Below are 18,806 nucleotides of genomic sequence, written 5' to 3'. Positions count from 1 at the left end.
TTCGGTGTCTTATGATCCTGCTCCACAGCTACCTGATGGAGCAGCATTCTGAAACCTAGTGTTTCCAAATAAACCTGTTGGACTTTAACCTGGTGTTATGTGATTTTTAACTTTATCCACCCTAGTGGACACAGCCCACACCTCCCAGCGCTGCCAGGAAACTGTACAATGCCGATGACATGATGTAGTACCTGCACTCCTGAAAAATTTACAATTTCTCACAATACTTGCTACTCATTCACTGCTGCAACCGATACACAACGTTGGAAACATAGTATAGGAGGTTATAAGAAATGAGCACAGCAGGTCAGGCAGCAACCGAGGAGCAGGAACATCAACGTTGCCCGAAATGTCGATTGTCCTGTTCCTCGGATGCTGCCTGACCTGCTGTGCTTTGCCAGCACCACTCTGATTTCCAGCATCTGCAGTTCTCACTTTCACCTGTAAGAAATGAGCAGTTTTAAAACAAAAACCTGTCGCAGTTCAAAGCTCTCAATGAGAGTCTGAGCTCGGTGGGAAGTTCAGGTAATCTTTATTGCGACCCAACTTTGTTACAGCTTCAGAAGCTCCCAGCAGAAAGGCGTAGAAAAAGTAGCAATTTTTAAACAACAGCTCAAGGTCAAAGTGCACACACCCCCTCCAAACCCTCACTTTCTTCATTATTGGTCACCACCAAGTTGTCCCTTTGTAATTGGATCCTTGGTACAGTGAGGAAGTATTGCCTCACTCAGCAATTTCAACCCAGACCCTGTCTCCAAGTAAGTTGGACGGGCAGGTGTAGAGTCAACCACAATGCTGTGGGTCTGGAGTTACGTGTAGGCCAGACTGGGTAAAGGATGCAGCTGGGACGACTGAGTGAATCCTCTCCCACAATGACAGTTTCCTTCCCTAACAAGGAACTGAGTGAATCAGATGGGGGATTTCTTCCACCCCCAGCCCACCGTCAATGGTTTAATCGTTAAATTCCAACCTCCAGATTTCAGACCAAATTCCAATTCCACCATCTGTCGCGGTGGGAATCGAACCGGGAGCCCTGGAATTGGGTTGATAGTTCAGTCGGTAATGATGGCCGTTAGTCCTTCAATCCCCCTGCAATGGCATGTGAACTCACAGGTGGGAGGAGTGGGTGAAGGCTTTCCCACACTCGGGACAGCTGAAGGGGCCTCTTCCCCCCTGTAGACCCGCTGGTGGGTCAGCAGGTTGAAGGAATTGCTGAAGGCCTTCCTACACTCAGGGCAGCTGAAGGGCCTGTCCCCCGTGTGGACCCGCTGGTGGGTCAGCAGAGCAGAGGAATGGCTGAAGGCCTTCCCGCACTGGGGGCAGATGAAGGGCCTGTCCCCCGTGTGGACCCGCCGGTGGGTCAGCAGGTTGGAAGCCTTGGTAAAGGCCTTCCCGCACTCAGGGCAGCTGAAGGGCCTCTCCCCTGTGTGGACCCGCTGGTGGGTCAGCAGGTTGGAGGAATTGATGAAGGCTTTCCCACACTTGGGACAGAAGAACGGCCTCTCCCCCGTGTGGATCCGCCGGTGGGTTAGCAAGTTGGAGGCCTGGGTAAAGGCCTTCCCACACTCAGGGCAGCTGAAGGGCCTCTCCCCTGTGTGGACCCGCTGGTGGGTCAGCAGAGCAGAGGAATGGCTGAAGGCCTTCTCGCACTTTGGGCAGCTGAAGGGCCTCTCTCCCGTGTGGATCCGCCGGTGGGTCAGTAGGTTGGAGGCCTGGGTAAAGGCCTTCCCACACTCAGGGCAGCTGAAGGGCCTCTCCCCTGTGTGGACACGCTGGTGGGTCAGCAGGGTGGCGGCCTGGGTAAAGGCCTTTCCACACTCTGGGCAGCTGAAGGGCGACACCCCTGTGTGGACCCGCTGGTGGGTCAGCAGATTGGAGGTCTTGGTAAAGGCCTTCCCGCACTCAGGGCAGCTGAAGGGCCTCTCCCCTGTGTGAACCCGCTGGTGGGTCAGCAGGTTGGAGGAATTGATAAAGGCCTTCCCACACACAGGACAGGAGAACGGCCTCTCCCCCGTGTGGATCCGCTGGTGGGTCAGCAAGTCGGAGGAACTGATAAAGGCCTTCCCACACTCGGGGCAGGAGAACGGCCTCTCCCCGGTGTGACTACGCCAATGAATCTCCAGGGCAGACGGGACACAGAAGCCTTTCCCACATTCGTCACATTTCCACCGTTTCTCCACGGGACGGGATTCCTCAGGTTTCTCCATGGCCAAAGCTTCAGCCGCACATAAATGTGTGTCCAGCCCCTCCTCGGCGTGAATTGCTATTTCTGGGCTGTACAACTGTTTCAGGCTCCACTCTCCATGTACTGCAACTGTAGGGTCTCTCAGCCAGTCCCACTGATGCTGAAAACGTACTCAAACAGGAACCACAAAGCTTTGCTCCTTCTCACAGAATCATAGTTGAAAACAGTTGCGGTCCCGATGGATTGAGTGACTGTCAGACATTGACGTCAAAGTGAGGACTGCAGACGCTGGAGAGTCAGAGTCAAAAAGTGCAGCGCTGGTAAAGCACGGCAGCATCCGAGGAGCAGGAGAGTCAACTTTTCGGGTAGAAGGCCTTCATCTGTTAATTTTGAAACTTCCGCCATCAGATCTTCAAATACTCTGTAAAAATAGATTACAAAAGTCATCACTGTCAGTGCAGGGTAGAAATTCTGAACAAGCAATTCTACTTTCTGTGGAATATTCTTTTCTTTTGTTATTCCACAAAATTGAAAGCACCATCCCACTCTCTCTCCCTCTCTGTTCTCACTTCGCTCTAACCAATTCCCCTGAAGGTGCTGATTCAGGATCTTACAGGGGCAGAAAAGCAAAAACATCAAGACTGACATCTCTCTGAATTTTGGATACCTCCACCTGAAAGTTAATATCTTTCACAACACTGGGATCCTGCTGAGAGTGAGCAGGTCTGATTTTGGGAAGCAAAAAAAAAGTTTGTGACAATCCCTTCTCTTCAGAGAATCCCCACAGTGTGGAAGCAGGCCACTCAGCCCAAATATTCCACACTGTCCCTCCGAAGGGTAACCCAGCCACACCCATTCCCTTACCCCTATTTCTCAGCATTTACCCCCTGATTAATGTGCCTAACCTGCATGTCCCTGGGCACTATGTAATTTAGCACAGTCAATCCATTCTAACCTGGACAAAGTTAAAAATCACACAACATCGGGTTATAGTTCAACAGGTTTATTTGGAAGCACTCGCTTTCAGAGTGCTGATCCTTCATCAGGTGACTGTGGATGAATAAGGTCATAAGGGTGGCATGGTGACACAGTGGTTAGCACTGCTACCTCACAGTGCCAGAGACCCGGGTTCAATTCCAGCCTCGGGCAACTGTCTGTGTGGAGTTTGCATTCTCCCCATGTCTGTGTGGGCACCCTCTGGGTGCTCCGGTTTCCTTCCATAGTCACAAAGATGTGCAGGTTATGTGAATTGGCCATGCTAAATTGCCTGTAGTGTTAGGTGAAGGGGTAAATGTAGGGGAATGGGTCTGGGTGGGTTGCTCTTCGGAGGGTCGGTGTGGATTTGTTGGGCTGAAGGGCCTGTTTCCATACGAAGTAATCTAATCTGAGACACAGAATCTATTGGAAAACATTATAGTGAAATGATGTATTGAACAAAACTGGATTATTAAGTCTTTCATCTTTTAGAATGGGTTGCAGTTATTATTACCATGTAAATCCCAGAAATTCTTGTAGGTCACTTTCTCAAGATAACTTGATTTTATAGCAAAATGTGACATCTCAGCTCAGACAATGCATTAAAGGTGCAAGGTCAGAGTCTGTCTATGTCCCAATCTTGAGTCAGACTGGTTCTATTTCCAAAGCAGAATTTACAAACTATTATATGGATTGACTGTCTGCAGATTGTGCATTTTTTGAGCAAAATAGAATGTATCTGCATTTATCATTCTCCAAGTTCAAATTCACCCCCATGGACTTATAAGTGCGTATGTGCATGAGAGAAAAAAAAAGTCTGTTTCTGTGCTGTATATTTCTGTGCCTGTTTGATAACAGTCTTGATTTGGAGATGCCGGTGTTGGACTGGGGTGTACAAAGTTAAAAATCACACAACACCAGGTTGTAGTCCAACAGGTTTAATTGGAAGCACACTAGCTTTCGGAGCGACGCTCCTTCATCAGGTGGTAGTGGAGGGCTCAATCCTAACACACAGAATTTATAGCAACAATTTACAGTGTGATGTAACTGAAATTATACATTGAAAAATTGATTGTCTGTTAAGCCTTTTATCTGTTAGAATACAGTGATAGTTTCACTTCTTTCATGTGTAAATCACAAAACCTTTTTTTGTTTAAAGTTGCATTCTCGGGTTAGCATTCTCAGGACAGGCAGCAGAGAAAAGTGGCCGAGCAGAGGCTGATAGTTAAGTTCAGTACACATAGGGAGGGCCTCAACCGGGACCTTGGGTTCATGTCACATTACAGATGACCACCATTGCACTACACACACACACATACGCGCACACAGACACTCCCACACACCCTTACAGACACACACACTCCCACATTCACCCCCTCACAGACTGAAGACACTCTGCACTCACCACACACACACACTCAACCCAGACAGACAAAGACCCACATGCACACATACGTCTATTTTACTGCTCCTCGGATGCTGCCTGAACTGCTGTGCTCTTCCAGCACCACTAATCCAGAATCTGTCATAGTGACATGTTACAGTGACTTTCCATTTGTTTTTACTGGGGCTTGTGCTTTTTACCCTCACTGTTTTTTAATTCCTGTGCTGTTTCCCCTGGCTGTTTTTTTAATCCTTGTGCTGTTCCCCCCTCACTGTGTGTTTAATCCTTGTGCTGTTTGCCCCTCACTGTGTGTTTAATCCTTGTGCTGTTTACCCTCACTGTTACTTGTGCAATTGCTGAAGGTAGTGTGTAAATACTAGTGAAGGAGATTATGCACTAACATGTATATGTTACCCAGTCACTGAAGGGGCAGGACCTGTTGAGAATGGTTAGTAAAGCATGTGATGTACCAAGCCTTGTAAACATGGATATAGTTTGTTATTAAGTCATAGAGTTGTACAGCTCGGAAACAGATCCTTTGGTCCAACCCGTTCATGCCGACCAGGTATCCTAACTCAGTGTCGAGAGTGTAGTGCTGGAAAAGCACAGCAGGTCAGGCAGCATCCGAGCAGCAGGAGAACCAACATTTCGGGCATAAGCCTTTCATCACGAGGGTTGGTGGCAGGGAGGAGTGGAAGGGAGGGGGAAGGACTGGGAAGGGAGTTGGGGATGGGAAGGGAGGTTATTTGAATTGGAGAACTCAATGTTGAGTCCTCTGGGCTGTGGACTGCTCAGGAGGAAGGTGAGGTGGTGTTCCTCCAATTTGCAGCTTGGTGTGTTGTGGCAATGGATGAGGTTAAAGATGGTCATGTCAGAAAGGGAGTGGGAACGGGAATGAAAACGGGTGGTGACTGGGAAGTCCGTACGGCCTCTGCAGACCCGGCTGCAATGCCTGGTGAACCATTCCCCAAGTTTACGCTTGGTCTTCCCAATATAGAGAAGACTACAGTTGGCAAACACATGGCAAATGCGGTACCACAATGTGAAGTCATAGCTTTTGTTTAAACGGAGATGTATTTGGATTTGGAGGAAGTGAGAACTGCAGATGCTAGAGATCAGAGTCAGAAAGTGTGGTGCAGGAAAAGCACAGCAGGTCAAGCAGCATCCAAGGAGGAGACTCGACATTTCGGGCACAGGCCCTTCATCAGGAATGACGTGTGGGTGTACAAAGTGGCCTCAGCGTCCTCCTACACCAGTCAATGCCAGTCATCAGACAGATGCAGCAAGCAATCAGCAAGAGGAATTGAGTTCAGAATTGGGGATATCTCCCTGCAGTTAGGGGGTCCTTGAATATATTCAAGGCTGAGTTCATCTGATTTTGGAACAACACAGAAGTGGATGTTTATGGGGGAAGGCAAGAAAATTGTTTTAAGACCAGTACAGAACAGTTACAGAGTCAGACAGCATAGAAACAGACCCTCCAGTCCAACTAGTCCATGCGGATTGTGTTCTCAAACTAAACTAGTCCCAGCTGCCTGTGTTTGGCTCATATCCCTCCAAACCTTTCCTATTCACTTACTTAATCAAAACATTGTAACTCTACCTGCATCCACCACTTCCTCTGGACATTCATCCCACACATGAACCACTCTGAAAAAACATGGCGCCCCTGAAGACTTTTTAAAATCTTTCTCCACTCACGTTCAAAATTTGCTTTCTCATCTTGAAACCACCACCCGAAGGAAATGACACCTGCCATTCAGCTCATCTATCCCCCCCCCCACCCCCCCCCATGATTTTATAAACCTCGATAAGGTCACCTCTCAACCGTCTATGCTCCAGTGCAAAAGTCCCAGTCTATCCACCTCGATGTAGGTAGATCCATATCCAGTTATGATGTGTTCAATACTGGTGCAGGGTCAAAAGACCAAATGGCCATCTCCTGCTCCCATTCTCTCTCTCTATGTCCTGGACAGCAAGAGACCATAGGACATAGAAGCAGAAATGAGGCCATTCAGCCCATCAGGTCTGCTCATACCATTTAATTGTAGCCAATACGTTTCTCAACCCTATTCTCCCACTTTTAGAAAAGTGAAAACTGAGGGAGTGTGTGGGATGGAGATATTTAGCTTCTAGGGAATAAGAGAGGAAAGAGAGTTCACTATAAATTAGAATTGATTGGATTGGCCGAGCAGTGGCAGATGCAATTTAATTTAGAGAAATGTCAGGCTTGAATTTTGGTCAAGCAATCCAGGCAGGACTGACACAGTCAAGGGGGATGTTGCAGAATAAAGAGACCTTGGAGTGCAGGTTCATAGTTCCTTGAAAGTGGAGTCACAGGTCGATAGGATAGTGAAGGCGGCATTTGGTATGCTTTCCTTTATTGGTCAGAGCATTGAATATAGGCGTTGGGACATCACGTTGTGGCTATACATTATTTTGGAATACTGCGTTCAGTTCTGGTCTCCCGGATATAGGAAAGAACTTGTGAAACTTTGAAAGGGGTTGGAAAGATTTACAAGACTGTTACCGGAGTTGGAGAGGCTGAGTAAGCCAGGGAAATTTTCCCTGAAGCATCGGAGGCCGAGGGGTAAACTTGTCGACGTTTATAAGGGGCATGGATAGGGTGAATACCCAAGGTCTTCTCCCCAGGGCAGGGGAGTCCAAACTCGAGGGCATATGTTAGAGGTGAGAGGGGAAAGATTTAAAAGGGACCTAAGGGACAACGTTTTCATGCAGAGGGTGGTGCATGTATAGAATGAGCTGCCAGGGGAAGTGGTGGAGGCTGGTACAATTACAACATTTAAAAAGCATCTGAGTGCGTACATAAATTGGAAGGGTTGAAAAGGACATGGGCCACATGATGGCAAATGGGAATTGATTGATTTCAGATATCTGGTTGGCATGGACGAGTTGGGTCGAACTGTCTGTTTCCATGGTGGAGGACTCTAGTCACTTTTGGTGAAAGCAGAAGTATGGTGTGAAGACTGGACTTTCAGAGCAGCTTTCATAGATGGTTTGCCCTTACTGGGACCGGAAGAAGTTACAATGAAATCTTTCATTTCTGAGACAGCAAGCAACTAAATTAGTACATCCAGGATTTTGGTGGAAAGTGGGAATTCGTTGCGCTGTGGGGATGAAGCCATACCCTATCCAGTTATTTCTGCTGGTGGATTAGACTAGGCCAAAAGATTTGGAGGACGGGATTTAGAACACAGATGAGGAGGAACTACTTTTCCCAGAGAATAGTGAATCTATGGAATTCTCTGCCCAAGGAAGCAGTAGAGGCAGCTTCATTAAAAATATTCAAGACACAGTTGGATGGGTTATTGCATGGTAGGGGAATAAAGGGTAGTTGGGATAATGCAGGGAGGAGAAGCTGAGATGATGTAAAGATCAGCCATGATCTTAACGATGGTGGAACAAGCTGGACGGGCCAAATGGCCTACTCCTGCTTCTCTTACTATGAAACTATAACCCTGCATTTCCCATGGCTAACCCACCTAACCTGCACATCCCTGGACACTCTGGGCAATTTAGCGTGGCCAATCCAAATCAAGGCTGGTGAGTGATGTGGAAAACGATCAGAGAACTAAAGAAAGGGACAAAGAGAGAAAATATATTAGCAATCAAAACTGGATTCTAAGGATCACAAAAACTGAAACTAAAAACGGTGTGTCTGAAAGTGTGCTGCATTGTAACAAAAGTGAATGAATTGACTGCACACATTCAAGAGAATGATTATGATCAGAGACTCCTTACAGAGACCCGCCTTCAGGATGGCAGAAATTAGATCCTGAATATACAGGGTTTGGTCAAATGGGAAGCGAGGTAAAGGTAGAGGATTGGCCCTGCTAATCAAAGCACTGATCACAGGGTAGTCTGGTGTCAGCTCGGATTTCAGGTCCGGATTTCTCTGTCCCCTGTTGATCTCCCTGTTCCCACAGAGTAAGATGTTGGTCTGTTCCCAGCTCTGCTGGATTTCTGCTGAAGCTCTGACCCCTGCTACACCTTCCGGAACAATAAAACATTCAGTCCATTGAGACCCAACCCACAACTGACCAGCCTGTCAACCATCCAGACGTGGAGTGTAGTCACAGCAGGGTTAACAAGCAAATAAAATGAAACAAAATTAGAAATAAATAGGTGCTTGTGTTTAATGTTTGTTCATTGGGAAGTGTATTGGAAAATTAGCATTTATTGTGAAATCTATAAAAGCATAGGGGAACAAGAAGTAAGGGCCTGACTTTGCAGAGGGCAAGCATTGCAGACAGACAGAAAAATGCAAAGTTAAACCGACCTAACAGTAGACTTTCAAGGCCAGTAAACTACTATATCAACAGTCAAGTAATGAGAAAAACAATTCCATATATGGAAAGGAACTCTAATGTTCCAGGCTCCTGGCCTTGAGGTGTTGATAAGGAAAAGTGAATTATATTATAAAGGGAATATGGGAAAGCTATCAGGCTCCCCTTACATGAGGCGTCTGGCCAATGTATCGGGTCTCTTTGCAGAGGTTAAAAATACACATTTTCTTTGCTCTTGCTAATAGTCGAGTCGATTTAATTTGCATGATAGTAAACTTGGGGGCTCGCCCAGGACCCCGCAACTGGGGAAGATTCTGAAGATTCCCAGGAGGTGTAGGCGCCAGCGCCTTGAAGGACTTTCACTTCATCTCGAGCGCTAAATTGGCCCCTTTCGCAAGAGGGTTGGGAATCTGTGGATCATCCTGGCGCCGGGATCTGAATCGAATAGGTTCCGGGTAAGAGTCGTGGCTTAAGTAATCCTACATAGAGACTCGTTCTAAGAGAATAAATAAATCAGGAGGAGGGTCCAGTGAACTCTCGCATGGTATTAGAGTAAAACTCAAGGGAAAGGATTGCTGTCTCTAGAATGTTTAAGAGAGAGCAGGTTTAAGGGTGGTTTTAACCCTGGAACCACCACTGGCTGAGTTGGACTTGCCCGGATGCGCCCAATGAGAGGGAACCTCTGGAGATAAAAGTCATATTAGCAAAAAAAAAAAGATAGAGACAGACAGAGAGAGAGAGAGAGACACACACACACACAGACAGACAGACACAGAAAGAGAGAGAGACAGACAGAGAGACAGAGACATTCCCAGTATGAATGGACATGACCAAAATTGCAATGTGTAAACAACACGAAGGTGAGACAGTGTCCCAGTACCTTCCGCGCCTCACTCTAATCCATAATGCCTGGAGTGGACTGACACCACCCGAGGACATAACGACGGCAGAAATCACACCGTATGAGGCACACCTGAGGAACAGCTTCATCAATGGAATGAAGGACAAAATAGCAAAAAAGGTAAAAGACACATTTATTACCTGGGACACGGGAAAGCTCAATTTGATAGAACAACACGCGATACATGCTGAAAAATTGCTGGCTCAAGAGAAGGATAAGCTCAGCTTGCTATGATGCAAATGGTCGCCCAGCCGTTGGAGGGAGATGCTGTGGGAAAAGGGAGAGGCAGAGGTGGAGGTCGCGGAAGAGGAAGAGGGGCTGGCAGAGGTAGATCTGGCAGGGGCTTTGTTTGCGGAGCAATGGACCACCGGGCGAGGCAGTGCCCACACAGACAGCCTCAGTCAGCCCTGGAGGCTGGACAGCAGGGTGACTGACGGGGGAAGGCTAAGGTGGAAGTGGGCAGCCCACAAGGAACAGGTAAGCCTCTTTCCTTTATGCTTGGCAATGAAGACTCGCTTATGCTAATCTCTTCTACTAACCTTACAGGCACTGAAACATGTCCCACCTCCATAGTGAGTGCTGAGATTGCGGAGCGTGGACCATACGTTCACTATAACATTGATGCGTATAAGTTGATGCCTACCTCTATGTCATACGTGGAACATACACCAGTTACCTTTTTGGTAGGTACAGGGGCAACATATTCAGTCCTTAAAATCAAGCCAGTTCAGAGAGTCAATGCAAATAAAGATGAGTGGAAGTTTCCTGAACTCAATGGGTGCATCAGGAGTTGTGATAAGAGAGGGGTTTACCACACCCCTGTTGTGCAAAACCAGTAATGTGCTATCCTGGATACAGAGTGTAGGACAGTGTAATGTGCTATCCTGGATACAGAGTGCAGGACAGTGTAATGTGCTATCCTGGATACAGAGTGTCGGTCAGTGTAATGTGCTATCCTGGATACAGAGTGTAGGCCAGTGTAATGTGCTATCCTGGATACAGAGTGTAGGCCGGTGTAATGTGCTATCGTAGGTAGGGAGTGTAGGACAGTGTAATGTGCTATCCTGGATACAGAGTGTCGGTCAGTGTAATGTGCTATCCTGGATACAGAGTGTAGGCCAGTGTAATGTGCTATCCTGGATACAGAGTGTAGGCCGGTGTAATGTGCTATCGTAGGTAGGGAGTGTAGGACAGTGTAATGTGCTATCCTGGATACAGAGTGTCGGTCAGTGTAATGTGCTATCCTGGATACAGGGTGTCGGACAGTGTAATGTGCTATCGTAGATAGGGAGTGTAGGACAGTGTAATGTGCTATCCTGGATACAGAGTGTAGGCCAGTGTAATGTGCTATCGTAGATAGGGAGTGTAGGACAGTGTAATGTGCTATCCTGGATACAGAGTGTCGGCCAGTGTAATGTGCTATCGTAGGTAGGGAGTGTAGGACAGTGTAATGTGCTATCCTGGATACAGAGTGTCGGTCAGTGTAATGTGCTATCCTGGATACAGGGTGTCGGACAGTGTAATGTGCTATCGTAGATAGGGAGTGTAGGACAGTGTAATGTGCTATCCTGGATACAGAGTGTAGGCCAGTGTAATGTGCTATCCTGGATACAGAGTGTAGGCCAGTGTAATGTGCTATCCTGGATACAGAGTGTCGATCAGTGTAATGTGCTATCCTGGATAGAGTGTAGGCCAGTGTAATGTGCTATCCTGGATACAGAGTGTAGGCCAGTGTAATGTGCTATCGTAGATAGGGAGTGTAGGACAGTGTAATGTGCTATCCTGGATACAGAGTGTAGGCCAGTGTAATGTGCTATCGTAGATAGGGAGTGTAGGACAGTGTAATGTGCTATCCTGGATACAGTGTAACGTGCTATCCTAGAGTAAAGGGTGCATTGTTGTTACTCTAATGGTCAAAGTCCCATTGGTCTGTTATTCTGGACCAAAAAACAGATTGTTGTTATGTTGGAAAGTACCCTGGAGTGACTGTCAGTTAATTTGTATTACAGGAATGAAAACTCTCATCACCAGTATGTCAACGTTTAAAGTAGGGAAAGCCGTGGGCCAGTCGGCCCCTCAATTCTGTTGCACCATTCACTAAGATCATGGCTATTCTGATTGTAACCTCAGTTCCGTTTTCCCATCTTCCCTCCCTCTCACTCCTCTGCTAGCGAGGGAAGGGCACAAAGCTCGTCTTGCAAAGCTACAATTTGTGCAACAACTGGTGAAGTTCTTAGGTCACTTAATATCTGAACAAGGGAAGGCCATTGGTCAAGACAGAGTTCAAGCAATCCAGCAAATTCCAAAGCCTCACACGAAGAAACAATTGCTGTCCTTTTTGGGCATGTGCTCCGACTGTAGAATGTTAATCCACATTACACAACCCTTGAGGCATCTCTAAGTGACATAGCCCATGGCAAAGGGTTGCTGAGCCAGAGTCCGTTGCAGTGGACCCCAGAGGCCAAGAGTGCCTTTGCTGAATTGAAAAAGACCTTCCAAACTACACAGACACCGGGGATTCCGAATCCAAACAAGCCTTTTGTACAAACGGTAGATGTGAAGCATGGCTGCATGACATCTCTGCTGTTGCAGAATCATGGGGCAAAATTGAGGCCGGTAGCTAATTTTTGACTATCTGGGTATACTGGTACACTAAACTAAACCCCATAGTAACAGGATTGCCTAAATGCCTGCGAGCCGTGGCTGCAGCTGAAAAGGGCGTTGTAGCGTCCAGGGACATAGTCGGCTATAGTGAATAAACCCTACTGGCCCCACATGCAGTATCTTTACTGCTACCCACGAGGTAGTCAAAGCGGGATCACTCCCTTCTCATCTGTCAGCGCAAGTAGCAGAGCTGATCGCCAAATTACATGTCTCAGTCAAGGCAAAGGAAAGGACAGTGAATATTTACACAGACAGCAGATATGCATTTGGGGTTGTACATGATTTTGGAACCCTATGGAAACACAGGGGCTTCTTGACCTCCTCTGGAAAGCCTATCACACACCCTGGCCTGATGTCTGACCTCCTGGAAACGGTCCTATTGCCCAAATCACTCGCTGTGTGTAAGTGTGAAGCCCACACAAAAAATAACGATTCCATTTCTCAAGGCAATGTGAAGACAGACTCAGCAGCAAGGACAGCAGCCCAGCAGCCGCCAAGTGATCAGTTTGACGTGTGTATGACAAAACTTTGTGCCCCAACAACAGACATATGGGAGTTACAGTCACAGGCCACGCCGGAGGAGAAGCGTGAGTGGACAACGGCAGGATGCAGCATGAAGGAAGGGGTGGCCCCAATGGTAAACCCTGTCTGCCGCGATCATTATTCCCATTCTATGCCATTCTATGACACGGTAATGACCATGTGCCAAAAAGGGGGGTGGGGGGGCGGAGATGTACAACAGTATTGCGGCACACTGGTACACTAAGGGATTTACTCACTACTCCTAGAAATACTGTGAATGATGTGTTATTTGTGCCACTATTAGTGTGGGGAAGGGAATACAGATGAGTCAGGCAGCACACCCCCAACCCAAAGACCCTTGGAACTTTTACGGTTGGATTTTATTGAACTAACACACAACTAAGGGAAAAGATATTGCCTGGTAATAGTTGGTATGTTTTCCAAATGGGTGGAAGCATTCCCCACGTCTAAACAGATGACAGTGCCATAGCCAAGGCTTTGCTAACTGAAATAATTCCAAGATGGGGCATCCCTGAAAGGCTTAGTAGCAACAATGGGACACCATTTGTCAATAATGCTTTACAGCAGATCAGTGATTACTTGGGAATAAACATGAGACAACACTGTGCCTACCACCCAGCGAGCGATGGGACAGTGGAACGAGAGAATGCTACCCTAAAAAATAAATTGACAAAATGCTGTGAGGAACTCGGGGTGACATGGACAAAGGCACTTCCAATTGTGTTAGTGTATATGAGATCTAGAAGGAGAGGAAGACCCAATCTTAACCCGTTTGAGATTTTGTTTGGTAGGCCGCCCAATACAGGAGTTGGCCCAAGACCTAAAGCAAGACAAATAACAGACACAGTGAGGATGAGATGTTGTGTTCCTGTATAAAACTCTAGACTTCTGTCTCAAATACAGAATCAAGTGAGAGCAGCACTACCCCAACCAGCAGGAGGGAAGCTGCACGATCTAAAACCTGGAGATTGGATAGTGATGAAAGACTTCAGGAGGAAAAGCTGGAAGGCGAAGAGGTGGCTGGGGCCGTTTCAAGTGCTCCTTACAACACAGACAGCTGTTTAGATCACTGAAAGAACCACGTGGATACATGCCAGCCATTGCAAATGTGTAGCTGGACCTGAGGAGACATCGGACAGCACCGGAACCAAATAAGTGCAAGCAGTGAAACTCCGATAACCAGATTGGATTTATATACATGGGGATTGTAAGGTTGCTAGATGCCTCATATAAATTTGGGGCTGCCCCAGCTCACACTGTCAGGAAGCGCCCTGGCAGGACTATTCCCAAGGGCAGGGGCGTCTGAGATACAGCCGCAGACGGTAATCATAACCGAGGGTGCTAAGGGGACCTTTAAATGCGACTCATGGCTGTTTAGTAACCAGGATGACTATAAATGGGATGATAAATATTTATGCAGGAATCCTTGTGTCCCAGTGACTGGCACTTACTAGTGGCCACCACGGCTACAAGGACACCTGACACGGGAAATAGGTATTCTATCATCAAGGAAGGAGGTCCCAAGACACGGGTAATAATACCAAGACTCAGAAGAATGATGAGGGTGTCTGGTGGTGTGGAATAGATAGACCCTTCTCCGACATTTATGGAAAGGTGAATATAGTAGTACAGTTCCCCCCCCCCCAACCCCCAACCCGGCAGAAGGTCCGACAGAAGATAGTAGCACCAGGGCACGGCAACCAAACAAACCAAATCATGGACATAACCCCAAGCAGGGCAAAGGGCATTAATGTCACGCCAGAACCTAGAGGGAGTCAGTTGGGGCTCAGGAGCGAGTCTAACTCGGTAGTGAAATTGGCCCCCCATGAGATAAATGGTGTAAATGCGACGCCAGTAGGTTGGGAGGTGCGAAGGGCCATCGCTAGATGTGAAGGGAACAGAGCTTGTGCCTTGGCCCAAATACAACACCGGAGATTAGAGGCTGGCTACCCTTGTTGGATATGTTTGCACATAGCCCAATGGTGGACTGCCGAACCAATCATAGAGCCCGGCAAGAAATGCTAGCTGCCTGCTTCTGCGGGCAGCGACTACCTTGACCCTGATAGGGGGAGCAATAAGGGCAAAACACGCGCCAGCACCCGAACGCAAGGCTAACTGCAGTCCCAAGGCTGACACGCTCCCAACCACAGCCTTCCATATAGTGGAAGGCAGGGGAGAAACATGCATTTGCACAAATCAGGGGAGACTCCATTTGGGGATCTCCCAATGTATGACGACATTGTACTTGAACAATGATTATTGCTCAGCAACCTACGCAAATGGTACGATCAACATTACTTGTTCCTTTAATCAGTAATCAGACCATGATGGCAGGTATAATATGGGCCTGTGGAGAGAGAGGGTACCACCACCTCCCTCCGGGATGGAAAGGGTGCTGCTACCCCATGGTACAGTGTTCGTCCCAAAAGCTAGTAATGGGCAAACCCGAAGGGACATGCCACTGCATTGGAAGGGGAACACACTCGCAGACCCCTGGACTACACCAGGAGCGAACATTGGATGGTCTATTCTCTTGGGAGCTGGGACAACATTGGCAATAAACAAGATTAATGGCGTGGCATATAGTATATTACTGTTTGCAAATGAGACGGAGGAAGGTCTAGCACTCACCATTACGGAATTAACAGCAGTAAGGGAAGCAGCGATACAAAATCGATTAGTACTAATCATACTGATGGCACAAAGAGGGGCGTCTGCAAATTGTTATGTACCTCCTGCTGTTTTAATATTCCCGATGAGTCCCAGAATATCACTAGTGTGATAAATCATATGAAGGCGACAGTAAGACCGCCTCCCCCAGCATATGACTCTTGGTTCCAACGGCTTACCGCCCTTTGGGGAGCTTGGGGGTATTGGATCCTACACGCTCTACTAGTTGTAGGGCTGGTCATACTGATAGTGCTTTGTATAAGGACCCTGCTTGTGTACCTGCCTATGGCGTTTGCTTATGAGTGCAGCAGGATACCAAGTGGTAAAACGACCAGAGATTCCACCGCAGGAAGACCTGATTGCGTGGATCCCACCATACAGTAACGCTGAAGTGTGTGACGTGTGAAAATGAGCTATGTACAGGGCAGCAGGTCAGGCAGCATCCAAGGAGCAGGAGGATCGACGTTTCGGGCATGAGCCCTTCTCCAGCATCGGCAGTCCTCACTTTCTCCTATGTACAGGGCACACCAGAGCAAGTGCCGATAACACCAGAAAGCTGTGTTACAGGTAGATGATGTTGGAGGAAAGGCCTGGTGCTCCCTAAGCAGTCTGATGTATAGCTATCTGGCTCGGTATATTTTCATGTCATTGTTGTCATGAAATGGAAAATTAACATCCATTGTGAAATCTATAAAGGCATGGGGAACAAAGAAGTAAGGGTCTGACTGGAACTAAGGTATTGCAAACAAACAAAAATGTAAAGGCAAACCGACCTAACAGCAGACTTACAAGGCCAGTTAAACTACCATGTCAGCAGCCAAGAAAATGAGAAAATCAACTCCATATATGGAAAGGAACTTGAATGTTCCAGGCCTCTGGCCATGCAGGAGCTGATAAGGAAAAGCGAATTATAATATAAAGGGAGTATGTGAAAGCTATCACGCGTCCCTTACATGAGGCGTCTTGCCAATGTATTGGGTCCTTTTGCAAAGGTCTGAGATAAACATTTGAATCGAGTCGATTTAATTTCCACGACAGTTGTTACTATGTCATTATGCTCAGTGTCTGACGATAAACAATGTATAGAAGCTCTATACAAACTCTGGTAAAGTCAGCGGATTATTTTGGTGGTCTGGAAGTACTCATCCTTCTGGGCTGATCAGAGTCTACCGACCCGGCCATACCAAAGAATAAACAATTGCTTGTGTGATTAACAAAGTGTCATTTCCAGGTGCATTTATTGACCAATCCCAGAAACCCAAAGACCCAGACAGCAGTCCAGATCATCAGAACAACCAGACAGGAAATGGTTAATGTCCCCAGGATGTGGGGAGCAAAATGAGACATCAAGGCATTAACACCAACACCAGAGAGAAACTGAATAAACAGACATGGCAAACGTTAGAGAGTTACAGCAGAGGAACAGTCCTTTCCGTCCAACTCATCTATGCCGACCAGATATCCTAAATCTATCTCGTCCCATTTGCCAGCGCTTGGCCCATGTCCCTCTAAACCCTTCCCATTCATATACCCATCCAGATACCTTTCAAATGCTGTAATTGTACCAGCCACCACCACTTCCTCTGGCAGCTCATTCCTTATATGCACTACCCTCTGAATATAGGAGTTGCCCCTTAGGTTCCTTTTAAGTCTCACCCTCACCCTGAACCTATGACCCGTCCAGGGAAAAGACTTGTCTATTTACCCTATCCGTGCCCCTCATGATTTTACGAAAGTTTGTAGGGTCACCCTCAGCCTCTGGTGCTCGAGAAAAAACAACCCCAGCCTGTTCAGCTCAAACCCTGACAACATCTTTGTCAATCTTTTCAGAACCCTTTCAAGTTTTGCAACATCCTTCCTGTAGCAGAGAGACGAGAAGTACACACAACATTCCAAAAGTGGCCTAACCAATGTCTGGTGCAGCTACAACATAACTCTCAGCATTCCCAGCTCGTATAATCAGAGGATTGGGAAAGTTTTCAAACCCCAGAAAAGACAACCGGGAAAGAATGGAGGGACAAACCGAACTTTTGCGGATCAGCTTGGCCATCAGGGCGGGGCATGGGAATGAGGGAAGGAAGCTGAATGTGCTGGAGCCAAGGCGCAGGAAGAACAGAGGATACAAAACCGGCTTCAAGCTGCAATGAGGAATATTGCATGTGATGTACTTGTACCTGCTGCAGTTACTTGTGGGAATCGGGTGCATTTTAAAAATAAAAACAGAAAAGCTATCTACCCTCCGCCTTCCCAACGTCGATCCTTCTCTTCCACCTCACCCGGGTAACTAAGACACATACCTGAGTTTGCGGAGTCTGCTCCCTCCCTGGATTCACTCCAGTTGCTACAAGTGACCAATTTCCCCTCCTGCCATCTCTGGCTCCCTCCCAGGATGAAGAGCTGCCCAGAGGGAGGGGGATTCATTATGAAACTGACAGGGCGACTTCCGCGTTGTGACGTCAATAATGGAACGAGGGGCAGGGCGAAAAGCGGAGCAAAATGACGGTAAAGGCGGCGGGACGAGACCGAGAGCGGCCCACGCACTGCGCATGCGGTGCCCGGCAGCACAAGGGGAGGACAACACCCCATAAGACATAGGAGCGGAAGTAAGGCCATTCGGCCCATCGAGTCCACTCCGCCATTCAATCATGGCTGATGGGCATTTCAACTCCACTTACCCGCATTCTCCCCGTAGCCCTTAATTCCTTGTGACATCAAGAATTTATCAATTTATGCCTTGAAGACATTTAGCGTCCCAGCCTCCACTGCCCTCTGTGGCAATGAATTCCACAGGCCCACCACTCTCTGGCTGAAGAAATGTCTCCGCATTTCTGTTCTGAATTTATCCCCTCTAATTCTAAGGCTGTGTCCTCGGATCCTAGTCTCCTCGCCTAACGGAAACAATTTCTTAGCGTCCACCCTTTCCAAGCCACGTATTATCTTGTAAGTTACTATTAGATCTCCCCTTAACCTTCTAAACTCCAATGAATACAATCCCAGGATCCTCAGCCGTTCCTCATATGTTAGACCTGCCATTCCAGGGATCATCTGCGTGAATCTCCGCTAGACACGCTCCAGTGGAGATGTCCCTCCTGAGGCGTGGGGCCCAAACCTGGACACAGTACTCCAAATGGGGCCGAACCAGAGCTTTATAAAGGCTCAGTTGCACATCGCTGCTTT

The 18,806-nt window shown here is 47.5% G+C and overlaps 1 protein-coding gene across 1 annotated transcript; it reads right to left on the bottom strand.

The window, feature by feature from the left end:
- Nucleotides 1-942: 942 nt before the first annotated feature.
- On the bottom strand, nt 943-18,051 carry LOC148143551 (uncharacterized). The gene is made up of 2 exons (XM_087975669.1): nt 17,927-18,051; nt 943-2,606 (listed from the first exon to the last, which is right to left on the bottom strand). The coding sequence occupies exon 2, from the start codon at nt 2,205-2,207 to the stop codon at nt 1,053-1,055; it is 1,155 nt and encodes a 384-aa protein (XP_087831795.1). The 5' UTR covers nt 2,208-2,606; nt 17,927-18,051; the 3' UTR covers nt 943-1,052.
- Between the last annotated feature and the right edge of the window lie 755 nt (nt 18,052-18,806).

This window comes from Chiloscyllium plagiosum, unplaced genomic scaffold (genome assembly GCF_037043375.1).
Source record: "Chiloscyllium plagiosum isolate Xiang-an unplaced genomic scaffold, Cpla_swu_hap1 HiC_scaffold_27, whole genome shotgun sequence".
In the NCBI taxonomy this organism is placed as follows: Eukaryota; Metazoa; Chordata; class Chondrichthyes; order Orectolobiformes; family Hemiscylliidae; genus Chiloscyllium; species Chiloscyllium plagiosum.
The sequence above is the reverse complement of the archived record's forward strand: the minus strand, read 5'-3'. Positions and strand labels throughout refer to the sequence as shown.